The sequence below is a fragment of the Tripterygium wilfordii genome, chromosome 20 (genome assembly GCF_013401445.1).
Source record: "Tripterygium wilfordii isolate XIE 37 chromosome 20, ASM1340144v1, whole genome shotgun sequence".
NCBI classification, from domain to species: Eukaryota; Viridiplantae; Streptophyta; class Magnoliopsida; order Celastrales; family Celastraceae; genus Tripterygium; species Tripterygium wilfordii.
Window position 1 is genome coordinate 11034165 of NC_052251.1, and position 25230 is coordinate 11059394.

General features: G+C 41.3%; 4 protein-coding genes and 2 non-coding genes across 7 annotated transcripts; 3 read left to right on the top strand and 3 right to left on the bottom strand.

Moving 5' to 3' along the window:
* Positions 1-379: 379 nt before the first annotated feature.
* On the bottom strand, positions 380-2933 carry LOC119986773 (DNA-directed RNA polymerases II, IV and V subunit 12-like). 2 transcript variants are annotated; one of them, XM_038831455.1, is made up of 3 exons: positions 2777-2931; positions 2315-2407; positions 380-687 (listed from the first exon to the last, which is right to left on the bottom strand). In XM_038831455.1, the coding sequence occupies exons 1-3, from the start codon at positions 2814-2816 to the stop codon at positions 665-667; spliced, it is 156 nt and encodes a 51-aa protein (XP_038687383.1). In that variant the 5' UTR covers positions 2817-2931; the 3' UTR covers positions 380-664. The 2 variants fall into 2 exon arrangements, with proteins under 2 accessions (XP_038687383.1, XP_038687382.1); XM_038831454.1 differs by lacking the exon at positions 380-687 and adding an exon at positions 703-949 and having other exon boundaries at positions 2777-2933.
* A 755-nt stretch (positions 2934-3688) lies between these two features.
* TRNAW-CCA lies at positions 3689-3760 on the top strand. The gene has a single exon. It is a non-coding gene; the product is annotated as a tRNA-Trp (tRNA).
* Positions 3761-4057: 297 nt separating this feature from the next.
* On the bottom strand, positions 4058-9408 carry LOC119986471 (CDT1-like protein b). The gene is made up of 9 exons (XM_038831032.1): positions 9248-9408; positions 8608-8839; positions 8391-8510; positions 7968-8193; positions 5962-6765; positions 4813-5011; positions 4636-4726; positions 4472-4539; positions 4058-4349 (listed from the first exon to the last, which is right to left on the bottom strand). The coding sequence occupies exons 2-8, from the start codon at positions 8835-8837 to the stop codon at positions 4485-4487; spliced, it is 1725 nt and encodes a 574-aa protein (XP_038686960.1). The 5' UTR covers positions 8838-8839; positions 9248-9408; the 3' UTR covers positions 4058-4349; positions 4472-4484.
* Positions 9409-12731: 3323 nt separating this feature from the next.
* LOC119986998 lies at positions 12732-13289 on the top strand. The gene has a single exon (XM_038831680.1). It carries the CDS (start codon positions 12732-12734, stop codon positions 13287-13289), a length of 558 nt encoding a protein of 185 aa, XP_038687608.1.
* Positions 13290-17361: 4072 nt separating this feature from the next.
* On the bottom strand, positions 17362-17694 carry LOC119986999 (prothymosin alpha-like). The gene has a single exon (XM_038831682.1). The coding sequence runs from the start codon at positions 17692-17694 to the stop codon at positions 17362-17364; it is 333 nt and encodes a 110-aa protein (XP_038687610.1).
* A 6202-nt stretch (positions 17695-23896) lies between these two features.
* On the top strand, positions 23897-24003 carry LOC119987580. The gene has a single exon (XR_005465474.1). It is a non-coding gene; the product is annotated as a small nucleolar RNA R71 (small nucleolar RNA).
* Positions 24004-25230: the final 1227 nt, after the last annotated feature.

Genomic DNA, 25230 nt, shown 5'->3' on the forward strand with positions numbered 1-25230 from the left:
TTTACTCGCTCTCTCTCTCTTTTTTTTGTAAATTGTTATATTTCTTCTCATCATAAGGGCAACAGGTGATTTTTCGAAAAAGTTCTATTTGGAACAGAAATTAAATACGACACTTTGAAAAATGACTGTTGGAACTTTACTAATTGGGTGAACTTGTCTTCTGAAGAGAATGCTTATGCGACCAGATCAAATTGCATGTTACCCAATAAAGAAATTTTGATTACTGGTATTAATGGCCACAGGATCCTCTTCAAAAAAAAAAAAAATGCCACCACCACCCTAAACCAAGTTTTTTTTTGAGTTTTCTACATCTCACCATGAGCCCCATATCAGGTACCAGTAATAACCTCTGTTCTTCAGCATACTAAATTAGAAAGGGGGGCGGAAAAAAAAGATTTGACATTATTCTTAAAAGTGAGTCAAAGTGGAACCACCATCATACAATACCATTGGCAACATAAATATCAAATATTCTTTAAATGATGTCTTTAGTCCACTGATGCCCTAAGCAGAGGGACATCTAAGTCGCTATATGATATTATAATTGTAGCACAGAAAAACTGTTCACAGACACAATCCCAACACCAAGCCATAGCAGGTCACAATTATAAACATGCTTCATTACTTGACTTCTTATGCAAATCACCCGGCTGTCACTTGTCTCCTAGCGTGCCTCGTATTGAACAACTGCAGCAATCAGTGTTTGATGTTAACATATGCTTTAGCAGTAACCAATTTGCAGGACTAGCATGAAATACAATACAAGAAAATTACAGAACAAAAGCTTCTACGAATGTAATTCAGTTCGTCTTAAAAGATTCTGTAAGACCGTAATAGAACACAGAGAATATAAAAGGGCTATGTATAAACATGGGGTCCATCAAGTGTACTGATATGCTTGATACGTAGATACTTGAGATAAACAATTTGTGGCATGAATGAAATGGTCCTGCAATACTCATTAACAAAAATTAACAGGAAGTTAGCGACTTGAATTATGTTTCTCCACATCAACAAGTTGATCCCTAATCTCACACCAAATAGTAGTTATTGACCCCACAAGCGTTTACCTTGCATTTCCTATGAAAAAGAGGGCGACTGCCTGGCGAAAAACTTGTTCAGGAGTTTCATGTACTTATTAACAAAGAAGAAAGCATATCCTAGGATTTTCGCTAAGCAATCCTTACAATCGATCCCTATTGAAAGAATTAAACCATCCACTATCATTTGTTGTTCTCCATTGCTTTATGATTCTCAATTTTTTTTTCTTGAATAAATAAAAGGATCTGAAATCAAATTATTGTTCATCGATCCCAAACAAAATATTTTCAGGTTCCAGACTTCTATTCTTTGAAGGGCTATATTCAAGTACTTTGAACTTTAGAGATGAGATGAATATCAAATTTACAAAAGTAAAGAAGTGAAAAGATCCAGAATTGGCAATTGGTAAACATTTATCAAGCTTGGTTTTTAGCAATAGTTTGGTTAATGGATGCTCTTAATGAATCATGTGCCGCTTGCATGAGGAAAAGCCAAAATGCAACATGAATTCCATCCTTAAAATGAAAAAAAAAAGAGGAAAAAAAGAAAAGAAAAAGCGCTTCTCATAACTTACAATAAGTGTAACTTATACCTTTCGGCAATAATTATGTCTCAGAGCATGAGTATTAAAGGTGTCAAACAAGCAATGACCACAGCTCCCCTCTCTTATAGAATAATAGTTCCCTTTTCTTTATCCTATCCTCTTTAAACACATCCCAATTTCAACGCAAGAATTCCATTGTCAGACATTTCCTCTCCCTCTCTCAGAGCCTAATAAATAAAACATGGATAATGAATAATCAATCTATGCTGAAAGACATCCAAGTTTTAGTTTTAAATAATCATAACATCCATACTAGCAAGAGATTCCTGGTAAGAAAATCTTGTTTCATATTCTGTGTCGCCAAAATATGAAAGGCACATCACACATCTGTCTCCAAGACTAGCTTGCTTTTCGCAAACAACAATATGACAACATAGCAAACATAGAAAACTAAGTGCAAATTATATTCTCCCAAAACATCCCACTTGGATCGTATGTACACTATTCTATTGTTTCTAATACCATCAGATTATGCAAACTATTTAGCATCAATATCCCGAAACTTGTAAACTGGTTAAGGACCCCATACTCCTTCTTTACAGAGCATGAATCCACTGAGAAAGGTGATAGTCACCAGAAATCAATTCAAAAAAGACCAGTCAAAACCAAGCAATAGCAATCCAAAGAACCACAATCCAATAATAAAGAACCATAAAAGGGAGGGCTTACTTCTGCGAGTTCGCTTCTTGTACAGAATACGATAACCACACTCTCGGCATTGTATCACATCACCAGTCTTCAGGGTGTTCTCCATGGCACAATCTATAAAGTCCGTAACACAACCACATCACAATCAGAAACTCTAATTGTTAAGATAAAATTAATTAGAGGAAAAATTCTCAGTTTAAGCTCTGCTTTGTTCCTAAGAGAATAACCTAGCTTATCAACAAAATAAAAGAGAAGACAATAACCAAGTATTTATGAACTTATGTTTGCTCTCCCAGTAACCAAAACTGAGAATTTGACTATTACAAGCATATCTCCACAGACGTGTTAAAATTATAATCATCAAGAAATTCCTCGCATGGTCGACCGAGCTCTGCTAAAAAAATTTTGGTTTATGTCGACAAATCTTTGTTTTGAAGAAAAATCTCGAGAAAAAAACTGAAGATTAGACGATAACAACACAACCTCCACAGATGTAACTCACGGGCTCCTGTGGAGGATCCATTGCTCGCTCGCTCGGTCGGAAAACTATCTGCAACTGTTTAGGGTTTCAGCCTTACAAGAAATCGATTTCGAATGACCATTGGAGCAATTTATAGCAGAAATTCCTTCTAGAATTTGTGTTGACTGGGCTTAGAATATTGAGCCCACTCTGCAACTTAACGAGGCCTACACAACAATACCAGACGCCTCACTTGGACATGGGCTTACAGTTTACAGAAAGCCCGTCTTCTTCTTTTTTGTTGGAGAAAGCTCATCGTCTCATTTACACTATGCCGTCCACTCAAGAATTCATGTTACCACTTGGGTCCTCCCGATGCCATTCATAAGTGCTGACTAATTTTAGATTGTTGAAATACTGTCATTTCAAAATCATCCCATGAACAATCCTCCCGTCAAGTAAACCTTTTCCATGCCCAAAAGCCAACAGAGCAGAAAGTGCTGAAGGCCATCCCAGATCAGGACTTAACCCACTGGCCAGTGGCCACTGCGCATCCACTGTAAATTAAAACACCGACTAGGCCCTGCCCGGAAACTGAGAGTTGAGGTAGAGATTACTAAGACAAGTGAAGGGAGAAAATATCTGGATGATGGTGATGATAAAAAGAGGTCATAGCATCTTGAAAGTTGCCAACTTTGGCGCAACTATTGAGTAATTAAACCTTGTTGGCGACTGTGGGGTAGGCCAAGAGATACTGCTTTGGCATGGACTTGCATAAGCGAGATGAGGCTCTCGCAATTATTCAGCAGAAGCTGCAACGTCTTGTAGTTCATTGGTCGTTTCATGGCAAAGGAAGTATTCAATTCGATGTTGACAAATTCGAAATCTAAATCCTTACGTTAGACTAAAAACAATCTGCGAAGTCAATAATTGGTGGATCCGTGGCGCAATGGTAGCGCGTCTGACTCCAGATCAGAAGGTTGCGTGTTCGATTCACGTCGGGTTCAAGCTTTTGCTCCAAAGTGTGTTTTTTTTTTTGTCTTTGCAGTTGATCACAAACCCCCTTTGAAATTAGTTTTTTCAAGGCTTAATCTAATAACGATTATATCTTCGTAAGGAAATTTTCACACAGACAACCCAGTAATATGAATATCGACTCAATTAATCCATCATTTGCTGTTATTGGCAAGCCTGTATAAAAGCTAAGCTGTAAGTTTTGTTTTTGGTGGTCTGCTATGCCTATACATACGCACTTCCAACTTCACATTATAGTGCATTCAAGCCCGCAAAGTTGGGATCTCATGTCTCAACTCTCAATCAATAACCTTTTTCTCATAAAAAAAATTCCAAGTCTCATTCTCTCATTTCATAATAAATAGCTAATTGAGTAAGGACATTTCACATGATCATGCCCCTGGAAAAATGTGAGAAACACAACTGATAATTTCCATTTACAAATTGGATAAAAAAAATCAATTTCCCTATTCTGCAAAGTCAAAGCCTTTTTGGTAGTAACAAATTATCAATCTTGTGCTTGCTGGGAAATTAATCCTCCGTAATCTCATGAATTAGCAATGTCACACTACCTGATTGCACCTGGAAATTACAAGCAAATATTAGAGGGACAAAAGCAACAAACATGCGTGTCATTAACTGATTTTTCCTGTCATTCTCATTTCCATTCCTTAACCAGAGTAACTTGTTTAAAAAGCGAGTACCTTAACATCCTCCTTATGCACTGATAACCTTAGCTTGGACTGATTTCAAATCTAACACTGTGTTGATGCTGCACAAGGCCAGAGGGACATCAATGAATTGGCAAAAGAATCAACGACATGTCACAAAAACTTATTTCACAAAAAAGATTTGTGTACTGACTGACTTGTACAAAATATCTCCACTAGGTGCCTGCTTCCTGCAAATCCAAACTGGAACCAGCTTTTCAATCATCTCAATCTGTTCTTCAACCTCCTCTGCAAAGAAGCCAGGATTGGTTCAGTAAGCATCAGATTTGTTTAATGAAATTATAACCTACTGCATTAAATTTTCTGATACATACTTCTATCAACAATATCGATGTTATTCATAAGTATCTTGTGGACAAGTTCCTCTTTTGTGATCGAAGAGCAGTTGACAGACTGGAATATACTGTAAATCAGATCAACCAGGTCAGGCAGGCTAGCAGCCGTCTGCTGGACCATAACACTTGATTGACTCATATTGCAATCCTCAGCAGGCCAACCAAAGTTCTCTTCTACCTAAATAACAAACTCAAAGTTAAATAGTTGAAGGCTAATAAAACAACATATAACCTACAATAAATGACCACTTGTTAGAACTGATAAAAGGCTGAAAAGCAAACAGCACAAAAAGTAAATAGCATAAGGTTTGCACAGTGGACACAGGGGCTAGAATGAAAGGGTACATGTAAACAACCATACCACTCCAAGAGGAAAGGCTGTTTCCATAACTAACTAGAACCTGTGACCTTTAAGGTTGCAATGAAGCAACTTTATGACTGAGATGTCTATGCAAACAGCATGGAAGACACAAAATCCAAGGAGAATCCAGTATGATTGCATTGCAAAATTACATCCATATTTTAACAGTAACAATTATGAGATAAGAATAACAGAGGAACATAAAACAAGCAACATGGAACATAAAACAAGCGACATTCTTTAAACTTTGGCAATCTGACATCTTTTAAACATGTTCCTTGCTCAGAAGTTCTCTAAATAACTGGCAAAATGCAAAACAAAGATGCCTGAGTTCGAAGTGCAAGGATAAGGTTTGTCATTGTTGACACAGCTGCATCATTCAAGAAAGCAGAAAACTATGTATCTCATCTATACTTCTATACGCATTTGGCTGAGTACAATACAAGCCAAAACTGGTTGTTCTTAGTAGAAGATTAAGAAGAATTACTATAGTCAGCAATATGAAACTGATACTTTTAAGCAGGATAATGCTTGAGACCCCCAAAAAGTGACCCCAAAAGACCCCCATTTAATGTGGAGTGTTGGTTGTGAAGTGGGCCCTACGTGTGTGTTTGTAATCAATGATCATTTTAATGCCACATAGATTTGGGAGACTTTTGGAGGTCATATTTTGGGGGTCTCTAACATTGTCATTTTAAGCAACACTATGATAGAAGAGATTTGAATGAAAATCAAGAGAATATAAGCTCAAAAGAAGACAAGGGTACCTGATGGACTGCTGTCTGATGACCTTTGGTACTCTGCTCCTCAGTAGTTATCTGTCTTACAATATTGCAATGGAGACTTTGAACAACTTTGTAGTCCTCATACCCATCAATGACAGAATCTAACACGCTTTTATCAGTTGAAAAATCTAAAGACCTCTTTGCAGGCATAAAAGATGCCATCTTATTATCGTTGGTACTGGTCTTATGCTTGTCCTCACAACTGGGCATTGATCTCTTTGGTGTCAACTGTGCAGGGGTTTCTATTATTAAACTACCAGCAGATGCTACGGATTTCTGCAGAGGGCTTTCATGAGCACTGGAATGAATAGAGCATTGAAGGTAGTTTTGTTGGACAGAGGAGTTGATGACAGTTGGTTCAGAACATGTAGGAGGCGTTTCTTTCGGTTGATTGCTTTTATGGTCTTGTTTGGTCTCACAATCAGCAGTGAAACTCAGTGAAGGATAACCTTTCAGCTGACCGGTTGATGATTGGTTATCCGGACCATCAGATGCGGTAGATGATAGAGGAAATGCATCATTTTTAGTAACAACCTTCTGAGAGAAATATTGAGTGAAAATTGGATGTTGATGCCTTGGGTCTGCCAACAGCTGAGTTTCAACAGAAGCTGGTAGAGATTCTACCAAAGAATCAACAGTCAATCGATCTGGAACAGTGTCTTGACTTCTTTGGCTAATGGTCTCAGGAAATATGGGCTCTGCGATGACATCAGCCTTATCCCCAGTGGTTGTCTGACTTTTTTTGTTGTAAGGCTCTGGCAAGTCAGCTTCGGGAATGTCACAAGCCTTGTAGCAAAAAACTCAATGTAAGAACTCAATTCTTTTAATCCATAATAAAAACATGGTACATCCACATTATCTAAATACTGTTTAATCTAATATTCTAATCCAGAAAGCTTAAGCAGAGAGTTGATCCAGACCTGAAAAAGGACCCATGAGAGAACCGAAAAACTAGCTTAATCTAAGCAATCAGTGATAAAATTTTGATACACTCTCTGAACTTTGTTAGCTCATCATTTGTGCAACAATTTAGATGGATGGTTTGCAGAAGGAAATCAGTCAACAATATCTCCATTTTCCACATGGAACCAGCGCCTAATGAAATCTATTTCACCCACCAACAGGCATATGTGTCTTCCATTCTTTTCCTTTCAATTTCTCATTTATCTGAGTGTAAGTTCTTTCCCTGCTAAGGAAAGCCAACCGAGCTTCTTATTTGGTGGAGCCAGGGTTGCTAAAGCCTCAAAGAAGTGCAAGAGTAGAGAGTGGGTAATGGCAATTCATCGTGTTTTTTTGCACCATTTGGATAGAGAGAAATAGCTCAAGTGCCCACTCTAACAAAGAGGTTTACGAGACTTTTATCTATTTGCTGAGGAAAGGGGAGTATAAACAATGGCAAGAACCAAGAACATCTTTTTGTCTTTAGGAAAATGAATCAAGTAATGGTCTTCTAGTTTTCCTTCAATCTATTTTGTTCAAAAATGTTGTGGTTTTTCTTCATTTATTATTCTGGCATACTACGGCTTTGGTGCCCATGATTTCTTGTTTAATGAAATTTATATATCAATACTTCAATACATAAAAGACCATTTTGCTAACTTGGATTTCTCAAATATAAACATCAGGCCACACTCAAAATAATGTTTTAGAGCACTTTGTTGTTTCTTAGTTTCCCTATTGTTTCTTTCAGCCTTTTACTGCTTGGGAGGCGCACCCCTTGGTAACCTGGAACAAAGTTTCTTTTTTTACTCAAATAAAAATGTATATTAGGCCACATAAAGGCAATTTCAGAAACACTTCAGTTTGTGCGTTTAATTCCGAGTAATTAAAGAGCACCCCTAAAATAAATTTTCCCTCAAGCATACTCTTTCAATAATTTTCAATCATTAATTCAATGAGGCATCTCATAGTGTTGAAGTTATATCAAATGCTTCTTTCAGGAAGGGAAAGGAGAGAAAAAACTGCAGATAAAGGGGTCAGAGCTTTACCTCAGGATATGTAGTACAGAAATCCACAAGCCTGGAAGCAAAAACTTGGCGCAAAGCCACATAATCTGATGGCTCATCATGGCCTTCAATGACATCTAACAGCAAGGTGATCTTCAGACTTTGCTTCATGCAAAGGGTTTTCTCATCATGTAAAAGAATCTTATCAATTTTCATGGCTTCAGGAAGTATATATTTTATCTGAGCAAGGTGCCTGTATGATAACTTTCTGAAAAATAAAAACAAGGACCTTTAAACACTCATCCAACAAAGAAAGAATTTGGACTGAAGAATCAACAATTCAATTAAAATCATACGTAAACACCAAGCTTACATTTATGTAGATGAAGAAAGCAATAAAGATTCTCAGGGAGAAAAAAGCGAATATCAAGGAAGAATGTTAGATCAAAATGGGAAGATCCAAACCTTTTTGTCAACACCTCCACTTGAGTACAAATGTTTTGAAATGTAGTTGGCTTCTTACACAGACCAAGTAACCTTAATGAACAACTAATAGAATCAAAGAGCTCTAATATGATGTTGTATCTGAAAGTAAAGAAAGATTCCAGATGTCAGCTACTCAAGTTCAAACAAAGAGCATTTTCTAGTTTCTAATTATTGATGCATCGAACTGAATACCCACCTATTTTGAAGGTTGACCTCTCCCTCTCTATGTTTGGAGAGTAAGGGCTCATTTATCTTCTCTGGTGTCTGCGATGTAATACTAGTTTCTAAGTTCCATTTTACAGCCATTCCTGGTTTATGCAGGGAGGAAGGAGAAGGAGAAGCTGTTTTGTCAACGACAGGAAGAATCTTCTTACACTTGAAGTCCAAGACAGATTGCCTGCTTTTCTCGCATTCCCTTTCATCCATGTCTAAAAGTAATATAACATTAGAGTGAAACCATGAACAACATGTCTATAACCTTAAGTCTAGAAAGAAAACACCAACGAAGAAAATTATGACCAGAAAAGACACAAAATATTTTCAGCATATAGAAAACCGTGTATCAAAACTAGGGATCTCCATATATCTAAAGTTCCACTTCAAGCTGCTGCAATCTATCAATCCTAATACAATGCCCACCATTAAAAGAGTATGCGCCGGGGATATATAGATAAGTAAACTGCATCAATTAATTAATCAAAAACAACTTTAGCAAACATATGTAATTTTTAGGGTAAAAAACCCTAGCTCAGTACGCTCGAATCGGCATAGACAAATATTGCATCAAAAAGTGGTTAAAGAAACACAAATCAAAATGAGAGTCTTCAAAAAAAAACCTGGAATTGTGGCAGCAATTGAAGAGCTTTTCAGGGGATCTTGAGAGATTCCAATAGCAGCGTGATGGTGAAATAGGAGTAGAGCTGTTGTGATGGAAGAGAGCGCTTAAAACGACGGCTTCAAATACTCAAAGTGGAAGAACCGTCATGGCTTAAGTGAAAAGACAACACTACCATTGCGAGACAACCGTTGGTGTCAAAAAATGGATCTCTCCTCTGGTACATAATTGGGCTTATAACTTTAAAGTGTGACAATTTTGGGCTTGGATTTATGCGCAAGAATGGGCTGGCCCAATATTGAGATTTTCTTCAAACCATCGAGCTAACCAAAACCAAACTTCAAAATTTTGGGCTCGATAGAAGCCTGGGTTATTTTGCTTTGCTTGAAGTTGGGCTCATTCTCATTTTCTAAGACCCGAAATGATTTTGTTCCATCTAATCTGAATATTCGCCAGAGTCCACCCAACCGACCATATACTGGCCACTTTCTCTCCTTTATTTGTTGACACCAATATATTCAATAATTGCTTAATCTCTATCCTACAAATACAACGGGGTCGATCACCCTGATTTTGATTTGACAATAAAGCTGAGAAGTCACGATTGGCGACACGCTTTCAATGAGTCAACCGCGAAATGTGATCGGACGGTTGTGGGAAGTGACCAAGTCCAACTACTCCATGATCTCCTAACCTAACTGCAAAGGCTGTAGGGGCTACGTGTCAGTTGTTTAGTTTCTCATCAAAAAGTCCTTTCACTCTCGGACTACCATCGATGTTCGACTGGCTGCCACGCGTCAAAGAACCGTGCCAGTTTGCTATCTTGAGCAGGGTAATGAGTGACCCAATGAGAGGGTGGCTTCGGATCGCATATGGTATGGGATCTGGGCATCTGGCCGTGAGAGAAGATGCCAGGTTGATCACACGTGTAGGGTTAGCGAGGCTTGGACGGTAGGGTTTTTGTATGAACTTGGGTGTTTAAACCCCACAAATAATGCCAAACACATAAATATATGAAATTGATAAAGCATAATAAAAATTTTACGAAGATTTTTTGGGATCGATTTTACCTTAATTGTTTTTGTTCCATCAGTTTCAAGGTCTGAAAATGCATCCATCAAAGCCAAAAGGTAGGGGTTTGGATCTTTCTTAATACTCGTATTGTAGTGGCCAAAAATCGTCATATAACTCGACACAATACCGGACGGTCAACGTAATACAGGACGGTCAACACATTAGAATACGGTCAACACAATATAGGACGGCCAACGCCAAATTTATGCTTAACCATTCAATAGGTGTGTCATGAAGGACGCACAAGCCCATCTACATCTAGCGCCCTCGGCAGCCCATGAAAGAGCGCCTCAGCCGGAGATGTCTAACATAACTGATCATCAAGAGACAGAGACCATGCACACCTCAGGTACACGTCCTGCATCATATTCACATATATTTGTACATGCATATACCCCGTACTATATTGATCGTGCACCTAAACCACTATCTCCCATCGTGCCTCCACCCCCCTGAGGTAACGGTCATCTGAGATCATTGTCGAACCTGGCCTCGACAAATCAGACAGCCTAGCACGCCGTATCAGACGGTCTGCAGCCACCTCCTGACACCGAGCCGCCTGACCACTGTACAACCCTGACTTCAACCAACCAAAATAGGCCGCGTGTCCTGACACTCGACACCACCTCCCCATATCTGCCTACGAACTGTACCATAGTACCCGGTATGTCAGTCTTGGTCGGCTAGTTACCCCACTATAAAAGGCTCCCTCCCCCTCGGGAGCGGGATACGCAATCTTGGAGACTCAGACCCCTTGCTCTCTCACTTTCTTCAACCTTCAGTTCATTCACAGCTACCTTGCATTTTGCATCCACCATTTCCATATCAGCATTCGCACTTTATGATTCATATATCTTTGCTTTGACCAACCTGATTCCAATTGACTGACTTGAGCGTCGGAGGCTCTTTGGCAGGTACCCCACCGGTGCCCAAGTTCTTTGATCTCTACCTTGCTTTGTTCCTCAGGATCCCGCTATAGAAGGCCTCCATAGAAATTACGTTGACTATTCAACGATTGTAGATTCGGGTATCTACAATTTGGCGCGCACCGTGAGGCCTCTACAGCTCTTTGCCTGACAAAGCCGAAAACCACAACCTTAATCACCTGAAACACCATGTCTCATTCGGAATCAGACCCTATGGTCGATGTGTTAGCCCAACTAGCATCCATAAGAGAGGAACTACGAGAAAATTCTATGAAGATGGCTGCCTTGGAAGCAGAAAACGCCACCGTAAGGGCTGAAAATGCGAAGCTCCTGAAGTTGAACGAACGGACCACCCTCGATAGAAGCGCTGTGCGCTCCATACCATCCCTCGAACAAACCACACAGGAAGGAGCTTCCAACCAATATACGCGCCCATTGGGCGTCGGCCTGAGCAGATATTTCACCCCCGGACAAAGTTCAAGGCAGAATGATCCACCTACGTAGACCATCAACGGCCATCCCAGTCCGACAACCAACGCCCAACTCGAAGGTCACAACATACCACGAGCGCCGCCACTGTTCCCAGCATTTTCCTATATTCCACCCTCTTCCAATCCCTCGTGCATGGGAATATCGCTCGAAGAATGGACGCAAAGGCTCGCCACTTTAGAATCCAGGATGAACAAAGTCCCGGGAGTGGTGGCACCGCTGGAAAAAATGCCACAGAACAGCTTTGCAGACTCCCCATTTTTCTCCCTCGATTGCCATGACTGAGGCTCCGCCAAGATTTACCGCGCCGACCATGAAGTTGTACGATGGAACTGAGGATCTCGAGGAGCAAGTGGCACATTACAAACAGAAAATGTTCGCCACCTCTATACCGTTAGATCTACTAGAGGCTTGCATGTGCAAAGAGTTTGGATCAACCTTGACAGGGCCAGCTCTCCAATGGTACATTAGCCTTCCCAACGGCGACTTCTCCTCGTTCGCCCAGCTAGTGGACACCTTCCTTGTGCACTTTTCCAGTAGCAAGAAAATTCAAAAATGTTCAGAAGACTTGTTCAGAGTCGTCCAACGCCGTGAGGAATCAACCAGAGATTTCGTAGCCCGTTTCAACAAAGAGAGAGTCTCAATTCCTCGATGTAACCCTGAGACCGTGTTTAGAGCCTTCAAGAACGGGTTACTTGTCGATAGAGGACTATACGAAGAAATAGCCAAGTATGATTGTCAGAACATGGAAGATGCTCTAGCCCGCGCAACAATCCAAATCAGGTGGGAAGAAGACGCTCGACGGCGACCGACCCAGCCGAGCAATGACAGAGAGAAGCGCGCAGAAAAGAAGACCAACAGGCGCCTCCACCACCAGGAAACACTACCCACTCTCGACCACCCAACAGGGGATTCAATAGACGAGAACACTATGAAAATGCGCCCGAATATAACTTGAGCATCGCACATGACGAGGCGGTACTTGTACTCAAGAAAATGGGGGAGAAAGTGAAGTGGCCGTTGAAGAACACCGATGGAAGAGAAAAAGACACCACTAAATGGTGCGGCTTTCATCAAGTCTATGGGCACAAAACCACCGAATGCAAGGCCTTACTTTACGAAGTAAATGACTTGGTCAATCGCGGCCATTTGCACGACTTGCTGACCGAAAGAGGAAAGGCTCTTTTAGTAAAAAGAAAGGAAAAGGCCGCAGAAGATGGTATACCTGAGCCCACCGAAACTATTGCAGTCATCATTGGGGGTTCGGAGATTAGTGGAATTTCTCACTCGGCTGCCAAAAGAAGTGCAAGAGCCGCCATCAATCTAGATGCAAGGAAGGGCCGACCGACGAAGACTCCTTCCGATCAGGTGATCATGTTTACCGATAGTGAAGCCACCGATCTGTTAGATCCACACCACGATGCCCTTGTCATCTCCATCCAGGTAGCAAATTGCATAATCAAGCGGGTGTTGATCGACAACGGCAGTTCAGCGAACGTCTTGATGTTGAGCACCCTAAAAAAGATGAACATTGATGAAAATCATGTTGTATGATGATCGACGATCCTAATCGGGTTCGACGGAGAACAAAAATTCACCGAAGGTGAAATAGCATTGCCCGTATATGTCGGAGGGGTCAATTGCCAAACAAAGTTCCTCGTCCCTGACTGTCACTCACCATTCAACATAATCCTTGGGCGTCGTGGATTCATGAGATGAAAGCAGTCTCGTCAACTTATCATCAAGTTGTCAAATTCCCAACGGCCGTCGGTATCAAAGAAATCTACGGTGAACAATTGGCCTCTAGAAAATGTTACCAGAATGGCCTCAAAAAGAAGAAAGAGCAGTTATAGCAATTATTGCAATCGTCCAACTTTGGCGGGCAAAGCACGCCCGAAATGGAGGAGTTAGACGAAGTTTCGATCTCTCTTGAGTTCCCCGAACAGAAGGTTCAAATTGGAGCACGCTTGACTCCCGAGTTGCGAGAAAAATTGATTACCTTTCTGTCCCAGCACCGACATTGCTTCGCTTGGTCTCATGCGGATATGACGGGAGTTTACCCAAATGTGGCCTTGCACCGTTTAAGAGTAGACCCCGATCACCTGCCGGTCAAACAGAAATGGAGGAAGTTCGCCCATGAAAGAAATCGAATCATTAATGAAGAAATTCAACACCTGATTGATAATGGTTTCGTCAGAGAAGTGAATTATCCCGATTGGTTGGCAAACGTGGTGGTAGTGAAGAAGAAGAACGACAAATGGCGAGTTTGCATAGACTTTACCAATCTCAACAAAGCTTGCCCAAAAGATCCGTTCCCCCTACCTCACATCGATATGATGGTCGACGCCACGGCTGGCCACGAACTGTTGAGTTTCATGGACGCCTTCTCTGGATATAACCAGATCCTCATGCATCCCGATGATCAAGAAAAAACCGCGTTCGTCATAGAAAGGGGCATTTTTTTGTTACAAGGTGATGCCCTTCGGATTAAAAAATGCTGGCGCGACATACCAACGGCTTGTCAACCGAATGTTCACCGGATTACTAGGAGATACAGTGGAAGTATACATCGACGATATGTTAGTCAAATCATTGGTCACCGAGCAACACTTGCATCATTTGCAGCAGGCGTTCGACTTATTGATCAAATATGGCATGAAACTGGAGCCCACCAAGTGCTCATTTGGAGTAACCGCTGGGAAGTTCCTGGGCTATATCGTAACTCAACGAGGCATCGAAGCAAATCCCGACCAAATTAGAGCAATCCTCGACCTCCCTTCGCCAAAATACGTAAAAGAAGTGCAGAAATTGACGGGGAGAGTGGCGGCGCTCAACAGATTCGTATCTAGGTCATCCGACAAATGCCATCAGTTTTTCACAACGCTTCGTAAAACAAATGACTTCGCATGGACCGCCGAGTGTGAGAAAGCTCTGCAGCAGCTGAAAGAGTACTTGACTTCACCGCCACTTTTGTCCAAGCCTAAAGAAAACGAACAGCTGTATGTTTATCTCGCAGTGTCTGAAACAGCCGTCAGTGCAGTGTTGGTCAGAGAAGAGGAATCGAGGCAACTTCCCGTATATTATGTGAGCAAAAGCCTCTTGGATGCCGAGACCAGATACAGCCAGATGGAAAAGCTCGCGCTTGCCCTCGTAACAGCCGCCCGGAAGCTGAGACTGTACTTCCAAAGTCACAGCATCGTGGTAGTGACCACGTTCCCTATGAGGAATATACTACACAAGCCTAAATTGTCCGGACGATTAACGAAATGGGCGGTCGAATTAAGCGAGCACGATATCACTTATCAACCTCGCACAGCAATCAAATCTCAGGTGTTGGCGGACTTTGTCGCCGATTTCACTCCACCCATCCAAGATCAAGCTAAAAAAGAGTTGTTCTGCATCGCCACGCCAATCCTGGGAAAGTGGACCCTCTACGTAGACGGATCGAGCAACGTCAAAGGCAGCGGACTGGGTTTAGTCTTGATATCACCAGAAGGGAGTATCATTCAAAGGTCCATACGATGCAGATTTAGAGCGACGAACAATGAAGCCGAGTATGAAGCTTTGATCGCCGGCCTTCAACTTGCAGAGGACATGAAGATCAAGAACCTAGCAGTCTACTCAGATTCTCAACTGATTGTCAATCAATTGCGAGGATCCTACCAAGCAAGGGATCCAAAGATGGCGAGCTACCTCGAGGCAGTCAAGGAATTACAGAAGCAATTCGACGAGTTTTCGCTCACACTCATACCAAGGGTGAACAACGCCCATGCGGACGCACTCATAAAATTGGGGTCCTCGATTCAGGCAACGGAGCCCCAACCAATCCCGATAGTATACTTGAAATAGCCATCAGTTTGGAAGCAGCTCTCAGCTCCTGAGAGACCAATGGCAATCGACTCCGCCTTACCCGAAGAGGCCAACGAAAATGGCGATGATTGGATGATATCCATTGCGAGATACATACAACAAGGGATTTTGCCTGACGATCAAAGTGAAGCCCGACGCCTCCAGTCGAAAGCCGTGAGGTTCACCTTGTTCGGAGGATTACTCTACAAACGATCTTATTCCGGACCATTACTCAGGTGCGTGACGCCAAGGCAAGCTCAATACGTGTTGGCCGAGCTACACGAAGGAGAATGTGGGAATCATTCCGGTGGTCGAAGCCTAACTCACCGCGCACTTTCAGCGGGTTACTATTGGCCGATGATGAGAGCCGACGCCACAAATTATGTCCGAAAATGTGATAAATGTAAAAGGTTTGCTCAAATACAGCATCAACCGTCGGAAAAAGCTCACACCCACTTTACCCGCATGGCCTTTCATGAAATGGGGAATGGATATCGTTGGACCCCTTCCAGCGGCATCTGGCCAACGCATATATTTCCTAGCACTCACTGACTACTTCACCAAGTGGATAGAAGCTGAAGCCTTCAGATGAGTTAGAGACACGGAAGTCAAGAAATTCGTTTGGAAAAACATAATTTGCAGGTTCGGCGTCCCAAAGGAGATAATATGCGACAATGGCTCCCAATTTATCAGTTACAGCTTCAAGCGGTTCTGCACCAACCTCAAGATTGAGTTGTTCTTCTCCACACCTCGTCACCCGCAATCAAATGGTCAAGCTGAAGCTTCTAACAAAACTTTGATCAACACTTTGAAGAAAAGACTAGAACAAGCAAAGGGAGCCTGGGCGGACGAGCTACCAGGAGTTCTGTGGTCATATAGAACAACGGCTAGAACCCCAACAGGAGAAACCCCGTTCTCGTTAGCTTACGGTTCTGAAGCAGTCATTCTCGTCGAAGCTGGACTACCCTCCGCTAGATATCAATGGGTCAACGAAGAAAATAATTGGGAACAATTGAATGACCAACTTGACACCATCGATGAATTAAGGGAATCTGCACTCACCAGAACGGCGGCCTATCAGACCAGAGCTGCTCAACACTTCAACAAACATGTCCGCACCAAAGATTTCAAGGTTGGGGATCGAGTCCTTCGAAAAGTTTTCCAGAATACGAAAGAAATCAAAGTTGAAAAGTTGGGACCAAACTGGGAAGGTCCGTATCAGATTACCAAAGTTATAGGGCGTGGTGCCTACAAGCTTCAAGACAGAGACGGTCAAAACATTTCCAACAGCTGGAACGCCATCCACCTGAAGTTGTACCACTCTTAAAATTGCAAAAAAAAAAAAAAAGAAGGGTGTAGTATATATACACTTATCTTCCTCAAACTTAACTTATGTTTCAATTCCAATTTCATTTTGAGCGTTATAATGACTTGAGCGTCGGAGGGTCGACGATTCGTCGTAGACCAACCCTCACCTTTTTCTTTGAGCGCAGGCGTGAAAATGACGAAGATATGAGATAACGGCGCTCAACAAAAACAAACAACGGCGCACAACGAAACTAGCAGCGGCAACCCAAGCTAAGTATCACTAAATTCCCCTTCATTTATAAGTATGTTATATTTACAAGCCGTTTATTAAAACCCAATTCTAACGCCGAAAAATATCGATACCATAATAGTTGGTAATAGATATCGAGAGCCAATCAAATAAACAAAAGCCATTGTCATATATCAAAATTACCAAGTACAAAGGCACAAAGTATTGCTAAGTACAAATTTACTTAGGATCATCCCGATCCCCAGTTCCGCTCTTGCCTTGACCACCCACTCTTTCATCACTCCTATAGCCACCTGCATTTCCTTCATCGCCGTCATCATCCTCGCCATCATCAGCACCTTCATCACCTTCACCTTCATCGCCTTCGTCTACACCAACTTCTTCCTCTTCCTCTTCCCCTTCAGCACCTTCACCAGGTTCCTCGCTGTGCCCTTCGCCGCCTCCAATGGGCCTGTACAAATGGTCGAACTTCTTTAGTACAATTTCGCAATCAGCTATCTCCTCCGCCAAATCCCAAGTTGTTTCCCGTCCATCCCTATAATCCTTTAGCATTTCAAGACGAGCCAAGGCACCTGCCACACCCCCCGATAATCTTCACCTTCTCATTATGATCAGTTTCGATTGCCAACCTAGCGGCCTCCGCCGCCTTAAGTTTGCTGTCAAATTTAGCCTTTCGCTTGTGCCATTTCTTGGTCTTCTTGGCCATTTTGCTCGTAAGAGCCGCCAAATCAGATTCTGCGCGCTGTGCATTTGCTAAGGCTTCTGTTCTCTCCCTTTCAGAAATCGAGAGCTGATTCGTCAGCTTTTTCCGCATCTCATCTGCTAAGTCTTTCGCCGCCTGGTACTCTTCCAGAACAACATCCATCTCAGACTTATACTTTTTAAAAGCAAGGATTTGCTCATCAGCAATTTTCAATTCTTCTACGACCCTGGCTTCATTCACCCTCGCGCTTTGTTCGTCCGCCCTAACTCGCTCGACCTCCGCTCTCAACTTCTCCATTTCCAGTGCAACGCTAGTGGCAGTCGAAGCGAGAGTGGCCTCTGCTGTTTCCGCGCGACTATTGGCTTGATCGACCAATATCCTTAATTCTTCAGCCTCTTCCTTAGACTTGCCTAGCTCAACCAGCAATCGCACTATTTCATCCTCGACGAAGAGGCTACTTTGCAGAAGCTTAACGGAATCATGAACTGACTCACGAACCACCCTAGCCAAACCCTTTCGCTCAAAAATTTGTCTATCTCTGGGAAAAAGAAGGCGGCGCGTGTCAGTAGGAAGCATCGGGGGATGATCGTGCGCCAATGCCAGCGCAGGAAACGAGCATTCGATTCTTTTGAAAATGCGAGCTGTTGGGTCTAAATTAACCTTACTAGCAAGTGTACTAGTCGGCGACTACAGCACAATGATAAGCAAGGGTCGAATCCACAGGGACGGTGTTATATCTAATCCAAATTTATATTTGTATGTACGTATGGACAATGCAAACAAAAGTAAAGTTCAACTCAAGATTGTTTGGTTGGGTAATTAAACTAAGACAAGCAAATAGCAAAGTGTTTTTGGTATTTTCTTAGAATAAAGATGCAACTAATGCAAATGAGATGAATGAGATGAACACCAAGGCTTTGGAATCCCCCTTGGGAAATGACTTGCAATGACACAAATTCACACACATATTTGCTAATTCGGGCATAACGAATCCGTACCTAAGTCGGTTTTAGCGCACTTAAGCCAAATCTCCCTAAAATCGATTACTAGCCATCTTATTGGTCTAGGTCGGATATTCCTAAATACATTCTAGCCATCTTATTGGTCTAAACATGCATAGGAATTCATGGAGTTCTATGGAGATTAGAATTCATACAAATTGTCACCTAATTAAAGGGAGACACATTCATAATCAAGTGTTTCAAGAAGCATAATCTACTTGACATATTATTGTCTAAGCAAATTCTCCAAACAATTTCATCCAAAAACCTAAAGTGTTGGCCAAACACCACAAGCATGAAGAAATTGCAATCAAACATAGAAACACAAGATTTATACCCAAATCAACTCATATATATGTAAATCAAGTCATAAACAAAGTCATCAAACCCAAGGCTTCATCCTAGCCTTGGCACAAGAGGTTTAGTTACACATAATGAGAGAAAAACACAAAAGGAGAGATGAGAAAATCATGAATAAACCCAATTAGTTGAGTAGATCCAAGTTGAGCTGAAGAATCTCTCCTCCTAGCTCCAAGAGTCGCCTCCCCCTCTGCTTTCGCTCTCCAGAAACTCAGTTCTAGGTCTCAAAACTCCTGCGGCTCGGCAAGTTCGCGAATTAAAACATACCAAAAAACTGTCTTGTGCGCCTAGGCGCGTTGTATTCACGCCTAGGCGCACCACGCCTAGGCGCACGCCTAGGCGCACGCCTAGGCGCAATCCTAGGCGTGCACAACTTCAAATTCACGCCCAACTCGCTGGACTGGGCGTGCACAAGTGATACTGGGCGTGCACAAATATTGCGCCTAGGCGTGGAATGATTCCACAATCTCCATACGACGTCCGATTTGCACGATTTTAGCGTCTACGGAAAGCTTGAGATGTCTAGTTTCCAATGCCTTTTATTTCGCTTGATTCCGATAACGTGACAAAAAGTTATAAGTATTTGAACACACGAAGGTCGGTGGACATTTTCTTCAGTTCAGCCCTTTTTTCATCACTTTTCATCCAAACCGCAATCAACCTATCAGAAATACAAATCAAAACATAAATACACTCATTATTTATCAAAAGAAAGCTTAAGAGGGGGATATTTCTACCAAAAACAATAGGTATTATCATACCTATCAAACACCCCACACTTAAACCTTACTTGTCCTCAAGTAAAACTAAACAAAGTACATCTACCAACTAACATCCTAACTCACTAACGCAGGAATCGCGATTGCATTTAGCATATGCAACAAGCCGTTAAACCCCTAGGTGTCCCTAGTGGAGGAGTTTTGTCTCCTGAGGGCTTACAAGAACGACACCCACAAACGTTTCAAGATAACTCAAATCAAACATATGTGAGGGAAATTGCTAGAATCGAAACAATATACATCAATGCCATGCAATCAAAAAGATGTGGAGACCCCACACTTCATCCAAACATATACTCAGTGAAGATTATCCGTCTACTCAATCACTTCATCTAAATTAAGTGCATGCAAAGAAGAAATGTATAAATATTTGGCTTCCAAAAGTTCATAGGCGCCAAACATAGTCACATTCCAAGAATTCCAAGAACAGTCAAGTAGTAATACCAAGGCACTTTTATTTATGTACATACTTCTCTTCTTCTTCTTCTTCTTTTTTTTTTTATTATTTTTTTTTATTTTTTATTATTTTTTTTATTTTCATCTTACTAGGCCCGTGCAATGCTCACTCCTTTAAGCTTTCTAGTCAACCCATGTAACAAGTTCTCAACCAATGACTCCCAACCAGTTGGTTTAGGGCATTATGTGATAAAGCACACCTCGGATCAATCACTCGAGTTGAAAAGGCTTCGAAGTTAAGCTAGCCTAGTATGTTCATCAAGATTGTCTTACCTTTTTACGCGAAACTCGAGTTGGTTAGACAAGAGCCCCGGTTACTCAGCAAGATCACAAGAGCGGAACATGCTTTTATTCATCATCAATTTTTTTTTTAACATGCATGTAATTAACTAGTGCCAAGAATATCACTAACACGGTGTTCTAGATCATCTTAAAGAAAGTCCACATTCAACATCTATTCACCCAAGTCATACCCCACAAGCATACATTCTTGTGCAAGTGAATTCAAGTGATTATCCAATAGAGTAGACGTCAAGCATATAGAAGGATAAGATGGGTTCCACAAACCAAGATCAGCTGCATTTCAATATAGCACTCAATTCAACAGAAAATTCCCATAAATATGCAAGATTCAAGCACTGAATTTTTTTTTTTTTTTTTTTTTTTTAAATTAAGCTACAACAAAAATCATGTGAAATTTGGCACAAGATAATCCATATGCAGTCCACCACCCCACACTTTAAAGAATGCATTGTCCTCAATGCAAAACATAACAATGTAATAATGCACTAAAAAGAGGACAAGTTGAAACAATACAACCTGGGGGTTGGAGTCATGCATCGAGTGGATTGGGGTACTGGCCTAGCCACAATTCTTCAATGTCTTCATGAACCCTTTCTTGCATATGACCTTTTTTTTTTTTTTTTTTTTTTTGTTTTTTTTTTTGTAAACACACACGCCTAGGCGTGTATAAGGTGCGCCTAGGCGTGCACAATACGCGCCTAGGCGTTCACAATACGCGCCTAGGCGTGGTCTGGCTGTAAACATAATGCCCAGAAATTTAAACTTTCCTGCAGCCAGATTCCAACACATTCAAACTAACATCCACACAAGATTTTGTCAATAAAAATGGAATAATGAAGAACAAAAGGATACACAAAAGGATATACTTCATTGGGTTGCCTCCCAAGTAGCGCTAAGTTTAATGTCTTCAGCCAGACGTAGTTGTACCTACAAAATCAACCATGTATGCATCAACACTTAATAATTTAAGCAAACTCTCACCCCAAACTTTAAGAACATGCATGGTCATCAATACAAATAAATAAAGGGAGGGAGAAAGCTTAAACACAACACTCGTTTTAGATAAGGAGAGAGACAACCTGATTTGGAGAAATCACCACAAGCCTCAACACCTTCACAACAATTCTTGGGAAACAAATCAAGGAGGATGGTGCACAGGATACTTTCCATTCAGAATCCCCGAAACATTTGGCCCACAGAATTGAAATTGACGAGCCACAAATTTCCACCCTTTTTCTATCTTAGAATTCGTTATCGTGAAAGTACCATGGATAGACAATTTCAATGTCTCAAAAGGAGCACACACTTTACCTCTCAACATTGTTTTGGACCGTGCCTTTTTCAACTTCCTTGCTCTTGTCCGCATGCCTTTCAAAGTTGGAGATAGCTTGCTAGTAACAAGGGAAGTAGCCATGAGCTCGTTGGATATTGGTGATGATGGGGTCTTTTTGCCTTCATTGCTATCACCATCCACATATTCAACAACCTCATCACTTGAAGCCGTTTTTGTCAATAAATTCACTCTCTCATGGCCTACCATATCAACATGAAGGCATTCTCTAATGACATCCGGACTCTTCATAGCCTTAAAAATTTTGAACTCAATGGTCTTGTCAAAGACTGTCATTGTGAGCATGCCCTTTTCCACATCTATAATGGTCTTTGTGGTAGCCATAAAACCACGGCCTAGAATGAGTGGTACATCTCTTGTCGGATTAGGTTCACCCTCCATATCAAGCACCAGAAAATCCACCGGAATAACAAAATCACCCACCTTTACTAAAACATCTTCAACTAACCCAAAAGGATGCACTAAAGAGCGATCAGCTAGTTGGAGAGTGACTGAAGTTGGTTTCAACTCACCTATCTTCAAAGTAGTGTAAACAGAATAAGGCATGATATTTACACTTGCACCAAGATCCATCAAGGCCTTTTCAATTTCTTTCTCTCCAATAATACAAGGAATGGTAAAGCTACCCGGATCTTTTAATTTGGGCGGGAGCTTCTTTTGTAAAATAGCACTCGTTTCTTCGGAGAGAAATACTTCTTCATGATCACCTATCTTCCTTTTGTTAGTGCACAACTCCTTCAAAAATTTTGCATATGCGGGAATAGACTTAATTGCCTCAATGAGTGGAATATTAATCTCCACTTTCTTCAAAACTTCAAAAATATCCCGATTATACTTGCTTTTCTTAGCTGGGGCAAGACGAGATGGAAAAGGCACTTTTGGAACATACTCTTCTACTTCCGGCTTTTCCTTCTCAACATGAGGTATTTTGGAAGCACTTGGCTCCACCACTATAGGCTCATCATGATTCTCACCTTCAAGCTTTTTATACTCAATTTTGTTATCCACATTTTTCCCACTTCGCAAAACAGTAATAGCATTAGCATCCTCATACTGCTTAGGATTTACCTCAGGTTGACTCGGCAGCTTTCCTGGCTGTCTTTCACTCAAGGCATGAGCAAGTTGTCCTACTTGCATTTCAAGCTTTGCGATAGATTGAGTATTACTGGAAACAGTTTGTTGCAACTGAGTCATTGACTTGCTCATCTCTGCTTGGGAATGTTGCATTGTGACTTGTGATTGAGCAAGCTGGGAAATAAGGTCCTCCATAGTAAACTTCCTTGCATCTTGAGAAGGTGCTTCTTGTCGTGGAGCTTGCCAAGGTCTGGGCCCTTGATTGAAATTCTGGGGTGAAGCATAGGAGAAATTGGGATGATTCTTCCATCCTGGGTTATATGTGTGAGAAAAGGGATCATTCTGCTGCCTATGAAAAGGTTGAACTGCATTAACTTCCGCTTCAGGAAATGTCCCACTTCTAGAACATACATGAGTAGGATGATCGGTGCCTCCACAAATGCCGCAAGGATCCAAATTTCTGCTCAGCAAAGTCACTACCGCATCCAATTTCCTAGCCACAGATGCCATCTCTGTATTTGAACCACTAGCCTCATAAACCATGTGTCTAGGAGCATCAAGATCACGATTATCCCATTGTGAGGAATTTGCCACCACAGTCTCAATAATTTCATTGGCTTCAGTTGGTTCCTTAGCCATAATATTTCCTCCAGCAGCTGCATCTAACCTATGGCGGCATTCATCAGCCAGATGTTGGTAAAAGTATGATATAATCTGCCATGGCAAGAATTGATGATGTGGGCAACCAATCAATAAAGTTTTATATCGCTCCCAAGCCTTAAAAAGTGGTTCTCCCTTGTTCTGCCTGAAATGGAAAATCTGATCCCTAAGCCTCTGTGTCCTTGACTGAGTATAGAACTTCTGAATAAACTTAGCAGAAAGTTGTTCCCAAGAAGTGATAGAATTTGGTGGCAGAGTCTTGAACCAGATCTTAGCACTTTCCTTAAGAGAAAAAGGAAATAGCTTCAACCGTATGAACTCTTCAGATATGCCTTGAATTTTTTGAGTGCCACAAATCTCCAGAAAATTATCAATGTGATCACTAGCATCTTGATTTTCCGCTCCTGAGAATGATGGGAGCATGTTAATCACATGACATTTAAGCTCATAAGATAGATTTGGCGGAATGGTTGGTAATATGATGCAAGATTGTCTAGTAGAGAATTGTGGCATAGAGTAGTCCATGATAGTAACAGGAGCATTTGCATTGTTGCCAACTTCTTCACGATTTTCAGCCATGCTTGCTTGTTCAGAATGTTCTCCCAAAATTTTGTCACTAGACGAACTAGAGCTGGATGTAGGAGAAATAGAACGAGTGGAAGATTTCTCCTCAAGAAGATCCTTGTCTCTCTTGTTCCTTCGTGCACGTTCCAAGTCTAGATCAACAGGAAGAATTTCTGTATCTTGAGAACGCCTTCCTTGCATGAACTACAAACAAGAAAGAAAAGTATAAAGATCACTAATTATCAAGAAAGAAAGAGCTAAACTAAGTATGTAAGTATCTATGTATATAAACAAGAATGGATCAAATATAAGCAACCCTCCCCGGCAACGGCGCCATAAACTTGTTGGGTCTAAATTAACCTTACTAGCAAGTGTACTAGTCGGCGACTACAGCACAATGATAAGCAAGGGTCGAATCCACAGGGACGGTGTTATATCTAATCCAAATTTATATTTGTATGTACGTATGGACAATGCAAACAAAAGTAAAGTTCAACTCAAGATTGTTTGGTTGGGTAATTAAACTAAGACAAGCAAATAGCAAAGTGTTTTTGGTATTTTCTTAGAATAAAGATGCAACTAATGCAAATGAGATGAATGAGATGAACACCAAGGCTTTGGAATCCCCCTTGGGAAATGACTTGCAATGACACAAATTCACACACATATTTGCTAATTCGGGCATAACGAATCCGTACCTAAGTCGGTTTTAGCGCACTTAAGCCAAATCTCCCTAAAATCGATTACTAGCCATCTTATTGGTCTAGGTCGGATATTCCTAAATACATTCTAGCCATCTTATTGGTCTAAACATGCATAGGAATTCATGGAGTTCTA

Excerpts from the sequence above, each read along its gene's own strand:
- LOC119986471 (XM_038831032.1), bottom strand. The coding sequence starts at position 8,837 with ATGGATGAAAGGGAATGCGAGAAAAGCAGGCAATCTGTCTTGGACTTC. Across the intron at positions 8,194-8,390 it reads GTGGAGGTGTTGACAAAAAG|AAAGTTATCATACAGGCACC; the intron begins GTTTGGATCTTC and ends TTTATTTTTCAG. Across the intron at positions 4,540-4,635 it reads AGTGGAGATATTTTGTACAA|CATCAACACAGTGTTAGATT; the intron begins GTCAGTCAGTAC and ends GGCCTTGTGCAG.
- LOC119986999 (XM_038831682.1), bottom strand. The coding sequence starts at position 17,694 with ATGCTAAAGGATTATAGGGATGGACGGGAAACAACTTGGGATTTGGCG.
- LOC119986998 (XM_038831680.1), top strand. The coding sequence starts at position 12,732 with ATGGGGGAGAAAGTGAAGTGGCCGTTGAAGAACACCGATGGAAGAGAA.
- LOC119986773 (XM_038831454.1), bottom strand. The coding sequence starts at position 2,816 with ATGGATCCTCCACAGGAGCCCGTGAGTTACATCTGTGGAG. Across the intron at positions 2,408-2,776 it reads CGTGAGTTACATCTGTGGAG|ATTGTGCCATGGAGAACACC; the intron begins GTTGTGTTGTTA and ends CGGACTTTATAG. Across the intron at positions 950-2,314 it reads CAAGAAGCGAACTCGCAGAA|GACCATTTCATTCATGCCAC; the intron begins GTAAGCCCTCCC and ends TGAGTATTGCAG.